Genomic DNA, 17,414 nt, shown 5'->3' with positions numbered 1-17,414 from the left:
AAAGTTGACCTAAGTATATTAAGCTCAAATGCGGCTTATGTCTTTGTCTACTTGTTGACTAGTCTCAGCTTGCACAATGGATCCTTCATTTTCTGGGTCCTTTTTTTCGAGACAGGAATGAGGAACTTGGGCATCCTTTTATGATGGTCCATGTAATAAGTAAGGTTATTTTCTAGTTCTAAGCCTTAATCTAAAGAGCAAAATTTACATGCCAACTCTAATGAAGTGAACGTCAAAGATTCAAAAGGATAAAATGTTGACTCAAGTTCGCATGAACTAGCATTGGGGGGCTGGACATCCTGAACAATGTACAGATCATGTATGACCTAACTCGACCTGACTGATTAAATTGTAAGGCCCTATTTGGAGGAGCTGTTGGCAGTAGAGCTTTTGAAAGTAGGACTTTTGGAAGTAGAGCTTTTTGAAGTAGTGTTTTTATAAAAAATCGTTTGCTGTTTGGTAACTATACTTCTAAAGTGCTGTTGCACTTTAACATGTGTTTGGTAAACAAACTGAAAAAGTACTTTTGGTATGACAAAATGACCATAAAAGACATTGCATAATATTATACAACAGAGTATAATAAAATATAATATGTATTAATACATAAATATATGATATAGTATAATATTACTATAATATAATATAATATTATTATAATATAGTAATATAATATTATATACTATAGCATAATAATTTAATATAATATTAAATTATTTAACATAACATATCAATGTATTATGATATAATGTAATATAATATTATATTTATAGTATAAAATAATAATAAAGGTATAAAATATTATAATTATTAGCATAAATTAATTTCTCGTAATATAAAATAATATTAAATTATTTAATATAACATATCAATGTGTTATGATATAATATAATATAATATAATATTTGTAGTATAATACAATAATAAAAGTATAAAAGATTATAATTATTAGTGTAAATTAATTTTTCATTCTCCTGATGACCATTTATCTCTATAACAAATTTTCTAGCAGATTTCTAGGATTATAAAGGAACATTTTGTGTAATTGTTATATTTTATTATGAATATTTTGGTAAAAAACAGCTTTCCGACCAGGCCTAAAAGTACTTTTTCGAAAGCTTCAAAATAGAGCTTCTTCCAAAAAGCTATTGTTAGCTTTCTGAAAAAGCTAAAACAATTTTTCAAATTTTTTTCCAAACATTCCTATTTCATCTAAAAATGCTTTTGGAAGGTCAGAAAATATTCTTTGGCCCTCCAAAAGCTCTCCCAAACAGGGCCTTAAAGGAGCTGTTGGCAGTAGAGCTTTTATAAAAAATTATTTTCTGTTTGGTAACTACATTTCTAAAGTGCTGTAGCATTTTAACATATGTTTGGTAAACAAACTGAGAAAGTATTTTTGTAGGACAAAATTACCATAAAAGATATTGTATAGTATTATACAACAAAGCATAATAAAATGTAACATATATCAATACATAAATATATGATATAGTATAATATTACTGTAATGTAACATAATATTGTTATAATATAGTAATATAACATTGTATACTATAACATAATAATTTTATATAATATTAAATTATTTAACATAACATATCAATATATTATGATATAATATAATATAATATTATATTTATAGTATAGTATAATAATAAAGGTACAAAATATTATAATTATTAGCATACATTAATTGTCCATAATATAACATAATATTAAATTATTTACCATAACATATTAATGTATTATGATATAATGTAATATTATATTATATTTATAGTATAAAATATTATAATTATTAGCATAAATTAAATTTTCATAATATAACATAATGTTAAATTATTTAACATAACATATTAATGTATTATGATATAATGTGATATGATATTATATTTATAATATAATACAATAATAAAGGTGTAAAATATTATGATTATTAACATAAATTAATTTTTCATAATATAACATAATATTAAATTATTTAACAAAACATATTAATGTATTATAATATAATATAATATTTATAGTATAATACAATAATAAAGGTATAAAATATTATAATTATTAGTATAAATTAATTTTTCATCCTTCTGATAATCATTTATCTTTCTAACAAATTGTCTCGCTAGGTGATAAAATTGATTAAACAATTACTAAATTTTTAGATGAGAATCACAAAGATGAGAAACTGTTTAGCATGTCCTATGTACACAGTTTAATAAGGCTTTGAAAATACTTCATATAGCCTGGTATACAGTTAAGTCTTTCTGGCACACACTTAAGCTTGGTTCATAGTTAAATAAGGATTGAAATGCAGTGAATCTAGCCTGGTACACACATTATATATCTTGGCATACAGTTGATCAAGGCTTGCACATAGTTAATATCCTACCTAAACTTTACCTTGTTCATACTTTTTTATATTGTTGATGTGCTAGGAATAAAAATACCAAAAACAACATTCATGTTTGTTCAAATACAAAATAAAACAACTAGCTCCTCAACAATTTCATAAAAAAAAAGTCAACGAGCTATAAGTTGAGAAGCAATGTGATCATGCAGAATATCTATCTCACGGTTACCTAATATTTAGCTTTACTCTATACTTAGTTCTTCTTGCGATTCATTATTCTCTAAACAATCAGAAGGAAGTAAATCCTCATTATCATCATAAGGCTGACACTCTAAATCTTTAATTGCATGATTTCTAATAAAATTATGAATATCCATGGAAGCCACCACAATTTGGACTTGTTTATGATAAGGAAAGAGAGAACTCTCTCTCTATAATAGAGAGAAATCCTCTCATGCCAAAGAGAAAACTGTCTCTTTCTGTAATAGAGAGAGATCTTGCACTCCACCGTGGACTGCGAGATCAGTAAGGGAAGGATTGGTGGACCATGGTGCCGCAGTCCACCAATCCTCACAGTCCCCACTTGAGCCTGGACTGCGATGTTGCGTTCCACGCTCAAAGAAGGACCGCGGTGTCACAGTCCCCGCTTGAGCCTCGATCCCGATGTCGTGGTCCATATGCTCTTCTTCATGGTCCATGCTTGAGGAGAACCTCAGCGTGGACCGCGAAGTCGATGAGAAAAAAAAATGGATTTCGGAATGAATGGAGAAAGAAATTAAAAAAAATTTCTCCTAAACCGTGATTCAAAAAATGCATACAAAAATAGAAAACAAGAGTACCTTTTCTTGCACAAAAGAAAGTCAGATCCACGGCTAGGGTTCTTTGTTAGGGCTCCAGCATATTTTTAGGTTTATAAAAGGACAAAGTATGTAATTGTTATATTTTATTATGAATATTTTGGTAAAAAAAATAGCTTTTCGATAAAGCTCAAAACAGCTTTTTCGGAAAGCTCCAAAGTGGAGCTTCTTCCAAAAGACTGTTTTTAGATTTCTGAAAAAGCTAAAACAACTTTCCAAAATTTTTACCAAATATCCTTTTTCATCCAAAAGTAATTTTGGAGAGCCAGAAAATGTTTTTTGGCCCTCCAAAAGCTCCCCCAAATGGAGCCTATATCCCTTTAATCAACCATACTTCCCAAATTATTATTGGGTTTAACCTAAGTCTAGGTCCAAATTATTGACCCTAATCAAAGATGGCCATTACTTGATTCTAATGCAACGTATTTGCCAACAATGGTAGCATTATTGTTGTGAGCCGTCGATGTACAAAAAAAAAAAAATGGTAGCATCATTGTTGTTCGAGATAAGTTTGTTGCATGGAACAATGCAGGCAAATACTTGTTCAATATCAAGCAAGGTGTCTTGTGGTATGATTTGGTCTTATGCACGAACATCTTAACATCTCAAGATGGCCTTTTCATAATAATAAATATTCTATGAACGAGAACTTAGTGATCCTGCCACAGCTCTACTCTTGGATATTTTTAGTAGTCACCACAGCATTAGAACAAACCATAGGCTAAAAAATCTCAAAACTAATTTAAATCATTTTCATTATAATTTTCTAATGATTGCTTATCATATTTAGAAGTCACACTGTATAAACGTGAAACAATGCCATCATGCAACCATTCTGTCGTTCTCATTTATCGTGATAGTTGTATTAGAATCACCACAAAAGAAAAAAAAAGCATACATCTTAGAAATGTTATTGGGTTGTCCGGACTGTTCTAATGTCAACAATTATAACCAAAAAAATAACTAAAGCAAGGTAGAATAGTAAAACTTAGTGTAACAACCTAGAACCTCATCCAAAAAGTCTAGCCAGAAGGTATTATTTGGATTCCTTGATCCTGTATAAGTACCCAAGATCTATCCAGCGAATAACCGATATGGAACTAAACACATGCCCGCACGGGTCCTCACATACTCCTCCCGTTTAAGCTCTAACGTCCTCATCAGACTAAAGGTTCAAATTCATTCAAATCTAATTACAAACATCACGATCGACCCATGGTCAGCTCCAATAGAACCGTGTTGCAGTGTCTCCTAATCCACATAGGTATAGGTTAGTTCTGTTCTGATACCATTTGTAACAACTCAGAACCTTGCCCAAAAAAGCTAGCTGGAAGTATTATTTGAGTTCCTTGATTCTGTATAAGTACCCAAGATCTACCTAACGAATAATCGATGTATTTTGGTAAAAAAATAGCTTTCCGACACAGCTCACAATAGCTTTTTCGAAAAACTCCAAGATGGAGCTTCTCTCAAAAAGCTGTTTTAGCTTTCTCAGCTTCTCTTAAAAAGCTGTTTTAGTTTTCTGTTCGAAATTTTTACCAAACACTCTTTTTCATCCAAAAGTACTTTTGGAGGGCCAAAAAGTGCTTTTTGGCTCTCAAAAGCTCCCCCAACGGCGCCTAAGTCCCTTTAATCAACCATACTTCCCAAATTTTTATTGCGTTTAACCTAAGTCTAGGTCCACATTATTGCCCCTAATCAAGGATGTCCATTACTTGATTCTAATGCAACATATTTGCCAACAATGGTAGCATCATTATTGTGAGCCCCCGATGTACCAAAAAAAAAATGGTAGCATCATTGTTGATCGAGATAAGTTTGCTGCATGGAACAATGCAGGCAAATACTTGTTCAGAACCTTGGAACTTAGGTTTCTTATCATTTTTGAGATAAGGCTTCTTGGACTTTGAACGAGACCCACCTGGTTTGCTGACTATTACATTTGCTTTAGAAGTCATTTTTTTGGCCAATTGTTCTCGGTCTCTGACTCGATTTTGTTCTTCAATTCTAATATGAACAATAACATCTTCAAGACTCATGTGTTTTCTTTTGTGCTTCATGCTGTTTTTATAATTTTTCCAAGACTCAGGTAATTTTTCAATCAGACAGCCAACTAGGAAAATTTCTTGAAGTATTATGTCTTCATTTTTAAGATCAGTGACCAGCCTATAAAAATCATGGATTTGGGATGACACATCCCTATCCTCAAACTTTTGAAAGTGCAGCAAATTTCCTATAGCATATTTCTATACTCCGGTATCTTCTAATAGATATTTTTTATTTATATTCTCCCAAATTTCTGCAGCTTCTTTATATGAACAGTAGACATCAAAAAGTTTATTGGACAGTGTACTCAGAATTATGTGCCTACAAATTTTATTTCTATGTTCCCACTCTTTGAATTTAGTGTCAAAATCTTCAGGCCCTTCTATTGGTTTTGACTGATTTAAATACCGAGCAAAATTAAGCATATCCAATGCAGAATAAACATGTTCTTGCCATCTCTTAAGATACATACAATTGAAACTTTCAATTTTAGAAGTATCAGAAATTGATCTAGCAGTAATCATAGCAAATCCATGTCGATCTATTCTTAAGATTGTTGCAAAAATAATAGATGGAAAGAAGGAAGAACTTATCAGTTGAGGCGTGATTTCACTGTCCTTAAGCATAGATCGCGCCCCTCGGAGAATGAATCTCGGTGTAGCAGGTAACGGCAGCCTATCCTCCAGGATACAACAACTGGATTACTCCAAGCGTACACTCGCAGATGCAGTGACTCTATTGAACAACCCAGTACCGCTCAGGAAGACAGAACAGTGAAGAGAGTATCCTCTCGGGAACACAGAAAATAGAGAGAGACTCTCGGGAATACAGAAAAATAGAGAGAGAATGAAGATAAGATTTAGAAGCCAGACTCAAACCCACCTCCCGCACCGGTGCAGGGGGGTCCCCCTGCGCACGATGATCGAGCGCGACGCGCTTGGTTAAACGTTTCCGGATCGAATTCACCAATTTTGCCTTGGACCTCCATTAGGTAATGGCGGCCTATCCTCCAGGATACAACAACTGGATCACTCCAAGCGTACACTCGCAGATGCAGTGACTCTATCGAGCGCGACGCGCCCGGTTAAACATTTTCGGATCAAATTCACCAATTTTGCCTTGGACCTCCATTGGGTAATGACAGCCTATCCTCCAGGATACAACAACTGGATCACTCCAAGCGTACACTCGCAGATGTAGTGACTCTATCGAACAGTCCAGTACCGTTTAGGAAGACAGAACAGTAAAGAGAGTATCCTCTTGGGAACAGAAAACAGAGAGAGACTCTCGAGAATACAGAAAAATAGAGAGAGAATGAAGATAAGATTTAGAAGCCAGACTCAAACCCACCTCCCGCACCCGCGCAGGGGGGACCCCCCCTGCGTGCGATGATCGAGCGCGACGCGTCCGGTTGAACGTTTTCGGATTGGATTCGCCAATTTTGCCTTGGACCTCCATTGGGCTCGTGCGCGCGTGGGCTACTTACTTTTTTTGCTTCACCAAATTTAAAAGGTTGAATACTACATAAAGACCTTTTGAGTTTTATCTCTATCCAATGTGGGACTAAAGAAAGTGCATTAAACAAAGGACAAAAGACAAAGAAGGGCAAACTTGGAATTTTAAAATATTCCAACATAGGTCGGGTCCGCTCTGATACCATGTGCAATAATTCGGAACCTCGTCCAAAGAAATTAGCTGAAAGATATTATTTGGATTTTTTGATCCTATATAAGTACCCAACATCTATCTAGCGAATAATCGATGTAGGACTAAACACACGGCTGTACGGATCCTCACACTTAGATATATAGCTGGAGGTAAAAACTTGACTAGATACCTCTCACCACTATTTTAAGACTTGATCCGTCCACATTAGCAGTAAGATGTGATAATCACATCAATTGGAACAATATCAGCCATCCAATATACAGGATCTGAATTATGTTAAGCCCACTATCTTGCATGGGTCACCATTTAATGATTCCAAAGATACACAACGGCAGGATGCGTTTGCACCAACCAAATGATGGTTACCTCCCAACCAAGCCATTCTCTTTTTGCAATCCATTTCCTCTCTCCTACGCCAATCGAAAAGAACACCTGATGGACGGCTGAGATTGCTCAATGACCACACTGCGGCTGAAATATGAATACACTTACAGGTCATCAACTGCCCCGCGTGATCAATTTTAGCTTCCTTCTCCTCGCCGATAGGCCGCAGATCGCGACGCAATGGACGACAAGGACCAGAAAAAGTAACCCAATTGTTTGACCTAAGAAGTTTGAGGCTAACGTTCGCCTCGTGTTCTGCGTCGGTGAGTTATCCTTTTTTTCTCTGGTGCCAATTCGTGGGGAATTAAGGGGTTGACACGTGGAGACGGCGGAGAACGGCGGAGAACGGCGGCAAGTCTTGTAAATTTAGCAAGGGTAAAATATGCTCAATCGTTTCATTCCAGAACTTTCCAGGCTGCCGTACAGAAGAAGCATGCTTCTATCCTTAAACGTCCGCATATTTATTTACTTGCGACCGCATAAATAACTCCACGCCCTGGACGCGCTGCGCGTTTCGCGTGGAAGTAACCGCAGAAGTATTCTCCACGTATACAGGTTTTTATGCGGCCTATAGCCGATATAAAACCATTCATGAATCATGCATCGCGTTAAGAATTTCGGAAGCAAACCAAGAAAGAGAGTGGTACTTTAGTAAATAATCTCAATATCAATGGCAGCTTCCGAGACGGTCACTTCCCCGCTGTTCTCTCTCCGCCTATCTAGCGAGAGAATCCAAGAACCAAACTTCCACCGACTCGACCCTCGGTTTTCTCTTTCTGTTCGCTTGCTCTCTCGCTCGCGCGATCTCTCGATTTCTTGAAATTTTTTCCCAAATTTCTGCCAGATCTGATCGTGCCGGCGACTCCCAGATCCGAAGCGCTAACCCTAGGGGAGGAGGGGGGGAGGTGAAATTTTTGGGTTCTCCACTGCCGGGGGGGCGAGATGGAGGAGGCGATGGAGATGGCGCGGGCGAAGGACACGAAGGAGCGGATGGCCGGGGTGGAACGGCTCCACCAGCTTCTGGAGTCGTCGACGAAGAGCCTGTCGTCGGCGGAGGTCACGGCGCTTGTCGATTGCTGCACGGATCTTCTCAAGGACAGCAATTTCCGGGTCTCCCAGGGCGCGCTCCAGGCGCTCTCCTCTGCCGCGGTGCTCTCCGGGGAGCATTTCAAGATACATTTTAATGGGCTCGTGCCCGCCGTCGTCGAGCGGCTTGGTGATGGGAAGCAGCCCGTCCGCGACGCCGCCCGGCAGCTTCTGATCACTCTCATGGAGGTTAGGGATTTGGCGTTCTCTGAAAACCTCTCCTTTCTGCGTTTCTTGAGTTTTAGTTTCAATGTCTTAAGATTCTGTGGAAATTATTCGTGTTGGGCAGAAGAATGATTGTGAGCGGAACGAAAAAGGTGGAAGATTTGAGGAGTGAATTGGAATGTCGTGGTGGTTTTTGAATTTTAGGATGTTGAGTGGGAATTTAATGTTTCTTGGATCTGTTAATTTTCTGCCTAAACCTTGGAAAGCCCTTTTTTTTCCAATGGTAATGGGAAACATTTTCCTAGATGCATTCTAGTTAAGATGATGGATCTGTGTCTCATTCTTCTTCCCAGAGGAAATGCATATCCTTTCTTTGCTGTTTTTGAAATTTCTGATGGTACCAAAAAGGTGGTGGATTTAAGGTTTATTATTCGCATGTCTTTATTGTGGAATTTGTGTTCATTGTTTAGTGAAGCGCGGGCCCTACTGGTGTTTGAAGCATCAAGACTTCTGAATCTGCTTTTCTTCAATTCTTCTGTAAACTTATAGCGGTTATTGAGGAAGTTATGTGTAGCTTGGCATGTTAAACTCAACATTTATGTCTAAATCAAATTTCTTGCCCACTCTTCCCTCACCTAAATATTCATTATATGTATACGTTAATGCAATTTGAAACAGTTCATTTGTATGGATATCTTTTTCAACTGCAAGCTTTCTGCATAAGACAAAATTGCGTTTCCTTATATCTGACTATTATTCTTATCACTTGAGTAATTGTCTGTGTTCGCAAAGGAAGTAGTTTTCCTTTTTACTATAGCCTCTGGTAAGAGGATGATGATGAGGTGGCTAACTATTGAGGTTCATCCTAAATCAGGTCTCATCACCCACGATTATTGTTGAAAGAGCCGGAAGTTATGCTTGGATGCACAAAAGTTGGAGAGTACGGGAAGAGTTTGCACGTACAGTTACAACAGCAGTTGGTCTTTTTGCTTCTACTGAGCTCACTCTTCAGCGAGTTCTACTTCCTCCTGTATGTGTAGCTTTTACCCTTTTCTTTTTCTTTTTTTTTTTAGTTGTTTTTGCTGTTTGTGATTTATAGATGTAGACATGCAGTTGACTTGTTTTTGCTATACAGGTTTTGCAATTGTTGAATGACCCGAACCATAGTGTCAGGGAAGCTGCGACCTTGTGTATTGAGGTTTGTATGAGTGAACCTACTATCATGCCTTGTTTGGATTCGTCATATACAGCTCTGTGATTTCTGTATATTTGTTCTATCACTTTACCTGTTGTGAAAAAGAATACGGAGAAGTTTGAGGTAATATCAGAGATTGCTCTAAATAGGGTTTCTTGGTGAATGGGGATCTTATAAAGCTGATCTTTATATAGTTGGAACCCTTGATGGTTATGGATATGGAATTCTAACACCTTTTCCATGTTCGTAAACTTCGCCTTTTATTAATATAGGTTACTCCAGCTACATATGCAGCATGCTAGGTAGCTTAGAACTTGCATGATGTGATTATGGAGAATTAGTATTTAGAAAGCCAAAGGCAAAGTACTAATGAATGCTAGACATGAGATCTGTGGTCTGAATAACAAGAATAGTTGACATTGCTCCAAGCCAGATTTTCCTTGGCTGCATTACAGCTTTCTCTCTGACTCCTTAAATACATTTGGAACATGACCTTGTTCAGTACAGATCCATGATTTCATCAAGATAAATGCAGTAAAAAAAGCTTATTTTACATTAGCTCCTCAACAAAGAGCGCAACCGCTATGCTAGCTCAGCATTCATTGAAGCTAGAGCGAATGAAAGTAAGGAACCTAGTTTTGCCATTGAAGTAAATGTTTTGTCCATTATTACCAAATCTTGATACCCGATGTCTTCAAAACTAGCCAATAGAGGGCTTGTGGACCTCTTGATGCAAGAATAAAACTCTATTACAATTTTGTGTGTTTTATTCTTGTATGTATTTGGCCCGTGCCTTTCATGCATCCAAAAATAATATCATTTTATGAAAATTATAGCTCTAAAACCTTTGTGACTTGATTTTCATTCTATAAGCTGCCAAACTGCTTAATGTGCCAAGGAATGTAAAACCATGTACTATTCATTTTATGTGATACTAAATGGTGTTGTTTTGTGGAATTACAAACTTGTCCTTAATAAGAACTTTTAATCATTGGTATGAGGAATGTAGCGTAGAAATTCTTTTCCAAATTGGCTTCGTGGCTTAAAATTTGTACTATGAATGTAGTCCTCTTTTAGCAAACTTTGTTTTCCCTCGTCATCATTTAGGCATTTTCCAAGTTCAACTGAAGCTTGAGAATCCCTCCCAGGTTATGTGAATTATGAATTATATGATCAGTAAAATTAGATTTGCATTTGCATGTTGGCCTAAAGCAAGGGAAGAAATAAGAGATGTACTGGCTGACATCCTTGTAAGACATATGGTGGACAATCATTTTATATAACGCAATCTTTGGAAATGATGGGCTGTTGTCAGTGCAATAAAACACATAGTATTTCAAAAAAGAATAATGTGAATGTGTTAACTAAACAGCTTGTTGCCTCTTTCACTGTAGGAGCTGTATACAAATGTTGGTCCTCAATTTCGTGAAGAATTGCAGCGTTACCATCTTCCTTCATCCATGGTAATCATCCAATGCTTTAGAATACGTAATCCGGAGGCTTGTCTATAATTTCTTTTACAACTACAACTCATTTAATGGTTAAGCTTTAGGGATTTTTTTTTTCCAATGCATTTGAAGGGTTGACTGCTTCTGAAGTTCTTAGCTTGTATCACTTCTTGATACTGCAGATGAAAGAGATGAATGCCAGGTTAGAAAAATTAGAACCAAAGGTTCATCCATCTGATGGAGTTGGAGCTCATTTTATTTCTACGGAAATGAAATCATTCACTTCTACTCAGAAAAGGAACAGTCCAAAGACCAAGAGCATTCCAAGGGAATCCTTGTTCGCTGGAGGTTGGTCTTCTTTTTACCTTGTTTATTCATATAGTACAAATGTTAAAACTCAAAACCATTTGCTTGTGCTGTTGAAAGATACACTCACTTAAGTAATTGAGTTTGATACTATCTCTGTTATGTTCCACTTTACAAAAGTTAGAAGTTCTAGAATGGAACAATGTCTAGGGTGCTATTGTTAATCATTTAAGTTAAGTTTGGCATTCCTTGTGGAAAATATATAGACAAAGATAATTCAATTTGAAAACACAATCCTTTTGGATTCTTATGTGTACTATTTTTTTTTGGTTTAGTATTTTTAATACATTTTTGTATACAGCACACCCCATTCTGAAGAAGAGAAACAAAAAAATCTTTGCCTACATTCCCAATATTAATTTGTTATTTGATGATATTGTTGTCCTATTTGCAAAGTTTTATTTTGCTTTCTAACAAATGAGCTTTTGCGGTTTTATAGATACAATGTCTATATTTTAGGTTGCATCCAATTTTTCTTTTAAATATATCTAAAACTTTAGCACCATGTATTTAAGGCAACTCCCAAAGTTTTATTAATGTATATTAGAATTGAGACATATGTTTTTTGAGGATGAAATTTGGCAGACAAATAGAAGGTACAAATTGAATCGACTAGGGATTTTTTTTTTTTCAGCGGACACGTGTGTCTGTGGGGGTGCAGGCAGGGGTATTGGTGGCAGTAGTTTGAGTTGTTGAAGTTCTTACATAATCTTCTCAATAATTGTTATCGAAGATGATGTTGGGCTTTTATTTGAAAATCTTAGCCCATACAGATATTGATAGCTGTTTTCTATATGTTTTCTATAATAAATTGATTGTACTTTTAGTTGTTTGTTTTCATCTTTTTCTGGCATTTATACGCACCGATGTAGATTGCCAAAGTGGCATTATTCTCAATAGCTGAAAATAAAATTGTCCTTTAGGTTCATTACTTGTTTGATATGTCTCACATGGATTCTTCCAATTAGAATATCATGTTCAAGAGTATACTGTACACTGGTGTTTATTGTGGGCACATACACACACTTTGTAACATCCACGCATTTACGTTATGTTTCGCATTTTATGTGAAGTGATGTTTACTCTTTTTTGAAATATTTTTCTATAATTTTATGCCTTTGGATATTATGCTATCACTTTTACTGATTAGCTTCCTATGAAATTAAAGGAGAAACCGATGTTACTGAAAAGCCAGTGGACCCAATTAAAGTGTACTCTGAAAAGGAATTGATCAGGGAAATCGAGAAGATTACATCTGCTCTAGTACCGGAAAAAGATTGGTCACTTAGAATAGCTGCCATGCAAAGAGTTGAAGGCCTGGTCTTTGGAGGTTTTATCTCATCGAAACATTTTTGTTTATTATATTCAAGCCTCCAAATCATATTGATCATTTTGTTGACTAGTATTTCTTGTTGTATACAGGAGTAGTTGCTAGTATTTTCTAGCCACTCGGAGATGATTTAATTTGTTTTGTTAGATTTATTATTGATGTTCTTTCCCTTGCATAAAAAGCCATTGCAATTAAGATACTTTAGACAAGTTACGGGGAGAGGTTTTGTATTGACAAATTTTCCATTTATAGATGCAATGTTGGATCAATTGATTTAAGATGTAATGCATTATCTTGATTGTTTTTTGAACCAAGTTTTCCACCATGCATTTGGTTGTTGTACTAATTATTTTATGTTATTGTATGTTTGACTGCTTCTTTTCATAATTTAAGTTTGGAACCTCAATGCTTATCAAGAGGCATTTTTTTCCAAAAAAACATTTTTGGAAGTTTTAGTGTCGATTGAGAATAATAATTAAAGCCCAAAATATGTTAAATAAAATAAACTTAGAACAATATTAAAGAAAAGATAAACTACACATCATTTTAGTAAATATTTGTATCGTTGGAATCTCTGGTTGCATTATTAAGGTGGTTTCTTTCTGGGATGATTAATAACTATTCTTTATAGATAAAATATAAAAATTTCGCGCTTGGAACATAATATCTCATTTTTTGTTCAAACAAGGGAAATTTATATGGCATTTGAGCTCTAGGATGGCCAAAAAAATTGTTTTCCCTTCCCATTAGAGTTTAAAATTTCAATATTTCAAATTTAAGAGTCCGCTTCCTGATATTTCAAGAAATTATCATTTAGCATAAATAGTCGATAATGATAAATTTTGCTGTGAAAAATTGGTGTTGCTCATTACGGACAATAATTTGGATATCCTTCAGCCAAAACTTAATTTCTGTTTCAGTTTTGGAGTTTCAACTGAATCTCCAAAACATATAATAATGATTGGGAAGAGTTTGATTGATATGGTAGGACCTATACCATCCATATAGCAATTAGCAAGTGTCTAGTATCTTTGTTTGAAGCTCATTCGAGGTTAAAAAAATAAAAATATTTTTTTCCAACATCCCAAGAGCTCGCTAAGAGGTTATCAATTGGGGTCCCTGGCCTTGTTTTAATACCCAAGACCTCCTTAGCGCAAACCAATGTAGGACTAAACACCTCGATTTAAGCCTTGGCATCCTCACCAAGGAAGAGTCCAATCAAAAACAGAAATTCTATATCCTACTAATGGTCAGCCATAGATGAGCTCGTGCTATTATGTCCCCTAGTCCACATGGACCATAGTCTAGTCAGCCCTTATACTATTTGTAACAATCTATAACCCCATCAAAAAAGGCTAGCCAGTTTATTAACCGAGGTCTTTGGCCTTGTTTGAATAGCCAAGACTTCCATAGCGCCACTGGTGGCATAGGAGCACAGGCCAACACTTTTTTTTTTTTTTTTCCAATTGAAACCTAGTCTGGATATATCATAGAGATTGCTATGTTGTTAGGTATGTTTAAACACTAGGTGTTTAGTGTAACTCCCCCCTTGTGCAGTTGTGCATGTTGCTGTTTATGTGTCATAATCTTGTCAAGATTGTATATTATTTGATTTTACTAGCATATATACTTAAACACTAGATCAAAATTTTACCACATAGATCTTCCCCTTTGCTTCCATGCATATGTAAAGGATGCCTCTTATTTTCCATATTCGATTTTCTAGGGGAGGTGGCCATTTATCAATTCATGATCTCCACTTCCCTGGATCAACTCTGGCAATACTTGGGAAAAGAAATAGCCTTTTGTAGATTTTTGTTTGAACCCATGGTTGCTAAGCATTGTTAATAGCAATTCTCCTGTATGTACAAAAAAAAAATAGCAATTCTCCTGTGATAATTGGGTGTTGGAACTTGGAACTTTTGATGATCTCCTTGCTCTTTCATCTTTTTCTCATTTTCCACATGCATAGAATTTCCTGCTTTTCTTGAATATTGATAGGATTTATCTAATTGCTGTGCTATGTTGAAATAGTTGCAGTTGGGGGTGAAGGCGATGTGCTTGGGTTTTGGGGCTCCCTGTAGGTAGAAATTTCCAGTAAGATAACCTGTTTTGTCAGGGTTATGTTGACATATGTTTGTTGTTTCATCATTTCTATTATATTTAACTCGACTATTCTGTAGTTGGTTTCAGTATACCTGACAAAATTTGAAATTTTGGTTGATTTTGGATTACATTAAGCCAAAACTGACAGGCAGAGCACTTCAATTTAGCCAGAACATAAAATCCTGCTAATAGATCATTGTGATATTTGTGGAACATACCTGACTTCATTTTGGAAAACTTGCAGCCTCGTCATTCCTTTTAAATCATCAGGCATCTGCTTATTCAGTTTCTTTCATTTTATACTTAATTGTGAGCAAGGTGAAGATCAAAATTTTGGGCTATCAGCCTGGAACATTCATGTGCCTTATTTGTCTTAATTGGAGTACATGCAACCTCACATGAATATCTAGACTTTGGATCATTATTTTGTTTCTCCTTGCACCATATGCTAATAGGAAGACTTGAAACTTGGCCAACCTCTGAATGTTTCATTTTTCATCTTTCTATAATATCTATGATTTTGCAATTTAGAAGTTCCCTTGTTTCCTTCTTAGGAATCTGATATTTTTATTTCTGTTGTGAGTATTTTATTTGGTGTCCTTGGTTCATCCTAAATGGACAATGTGTTGTTTTTGTAGTGATTCACTACGCAATAGCTATTCTATTATTTTTTCTTTTAAATTTATAGTTGAATTACTTGTGTGATGTTTTGGTCCAAATCTGATTGGATTTATTTCAGGTGCTGCGGATTATCCATCATTTCCTATGCTCTTAAAGCAGTTAGTTACTCCTCTAAGCGCTCAGCTATCAGATCGACGTTCTAGCATAGTAAAACAGGTATGCTTTCAATTCTAATTTGTCTTGATTGATAGATGTCATGGTGATTGGCGGTGATGGCTATTGATATGCGGCAAAATAGGTTTCCTATAGCTGATTTTGATGTGATATAAAATGCATTTCTCTTTATTTCATTTTAACATAATATCAAGGATCGCCGAACCGGTACCGGTAGGCATACCTGTCGAGCACCGGACCGGTTCCAACCGGTACCAAACCGGTACCATTGGTTCTACCTCCAAAAGTCCAAAAAATTTGGCCTAGTTGGTACGGGCCGGTACCATTTTTTAACGCCAAATCGGACCGGTTCAGTACGGACTGAACCGGCCGGTACGGGCCGGTTCAACATTTCTTAGATAATATATTATATAAGGTACAATGTTCGCAATCTTGGTACCAGTCAGGTATCAGTATGATACGGTACTAGGTCGAACCACACTGACACTTGGTATGCAAAAGTAAACCGGTTCGGTATTGTTTCATTGTGTTTTTACCTTTTTGTTTTTCTATTTTTCTATTTTAGTATTTTTAAGGTTATTTTAGAGACCATATGATTTCTTTGTCGATAATATTGTAATGATTAAATATAGATTTGTAATGATTAAACATAGACAATGCATATTTTTGAGATTGAAATATATATCAAATTGATTTGAATTATGAAATACATACCGATATTTGACCTCTGTGGGGTGTCTATATCACTTATATATATTAGGATCTTATTCATATTTGGGGCCTTGGATATGACTTCGACCTAGATACTATGCCCATTCTTGCATCCAATAGTTTGAGTCTCCTGGACAGCAATCTTGATATTGATCCTTTGATATTGGCTTGCCATTGCACTCCTGTCCGAGGAAAGATCACGACAACGAATCTGATCCATATCTGAGTGAGACTATTGAGGGTAGTAGTTGCTCAAATATGACATTTTTGATGAAGGATATACATTCTAGTAATATCTTAGCTGTGCAGAATCGGATCCGCTGTACGATGAAGATCCAGATTCAAGATCCTACTTTGCTTGCTATATCATCAGTTGCAGTAGTGCCATGTCTTGAACCATGTTGGCCTATCTTCTATATGTTATCATATTCTCATTGGATTTACAATGTGTAGTAGTTGTTTGAGTATGACATCTCAGATAAAGGATATGTATATTGGTCATATCTTGTCTTTGTAGAATCAGATCCAGTGTACGATGAGGATCAAGAGATATTCAGGACTCTACTCTGCTTGCTATATCTTCAGTGGCAGCAGTGCCATGTCTTAAACCACCTCGAGTGGCCTATCTGTTACATGCTATCGTATCCTTGCTAGCTTTACAACATGCACCGTGGTCCACATTCTATGTGGCATGAGTGATGCAACTCGTCAGTGAATTAACTTAGACCAGGTGGTTGTCGTATGCACCTCCCAATAGGTTCCCTACTACTGTTCTAGGTACTAGATGTATCATTGCTTGAATTGTCATTTGTGTCATCACTCATATTGTAAGATGATATAGTACTGTGCATTGGCTAGTTGTGAGCGTAGCATGTGTTGCTTTCCTTATAGCTTTGTATTCACC

At 35.9% G+C, this 17,414-nt stretch overlaps 1 protein-coding gene across 3 annotated transcripts in view; it reads left to right on the top strand.

Moving 5' to 3' along the window:
• Positions 1–7,915: 7,915 nt before the first annotated feature.
• LOC103722142 (CLIP-associated protein-like) overlaps positions 7,916–17,414 on the top strand; it is a 32,458-nt gene continuing 22,959 nt past the window's right edge. The window contains exons 1-7 of one of the 3 annotated variants that reach the window (XM_008812586.6): positions 7,916–8,583; positions 9,434–9,589; positions 9,695–9,757; positions 11,149–11,217; positions 11,385–11,550; positions 12,737–12,898; positions 15,744–15,841. In XM_008812586.6, coding sequence (XP_008810808.3) covers positions 8,251–8,583; positions 9,434–9,589; positions 9,695–9,757; positions 11,149–11,217; positions 11,385–11,550; positions 12,737–12,898; positions 15,744–15,841 — 1,047 coding nt within the window. In that variant the 5' untranslated portion in view covers positions 7,916–8,250. The remainder of the gene's footprint in view (positions 8,584–9,433; positions 9,590–9,694; positions 9,758–11,148; positions 11,218–11,384; positions 11,551–12,736; positions 12,899–15,743; positions 15,842–17,414) is intronic. The other 2 variants (XR_015976317.2, XM_088718339.2) reach the window with 2 other exon arrangements.

Source organism: Phoenix dactylifera, chromosome 3, assembly GCF_051530095.1.
Source record: "Phoenix dactylifera cultivar Ajwa chromosome 3, Ajwa_hap1_PhDact_Kaust_v1.1, whole genome shotgun sequence".
Taxonomy (NCBI): Eukaryota; Viridiplantae; Streptophyta; class Magnoliopsida; order Arecales; family Arecaceae; genus Phoenix; species Phoenix dactylifera.
The sequence above is the reverse complement of the archived record's forward strand: the minus strand, read 5'-3'. Positions and strand labels throughout refer to the sequence as shown.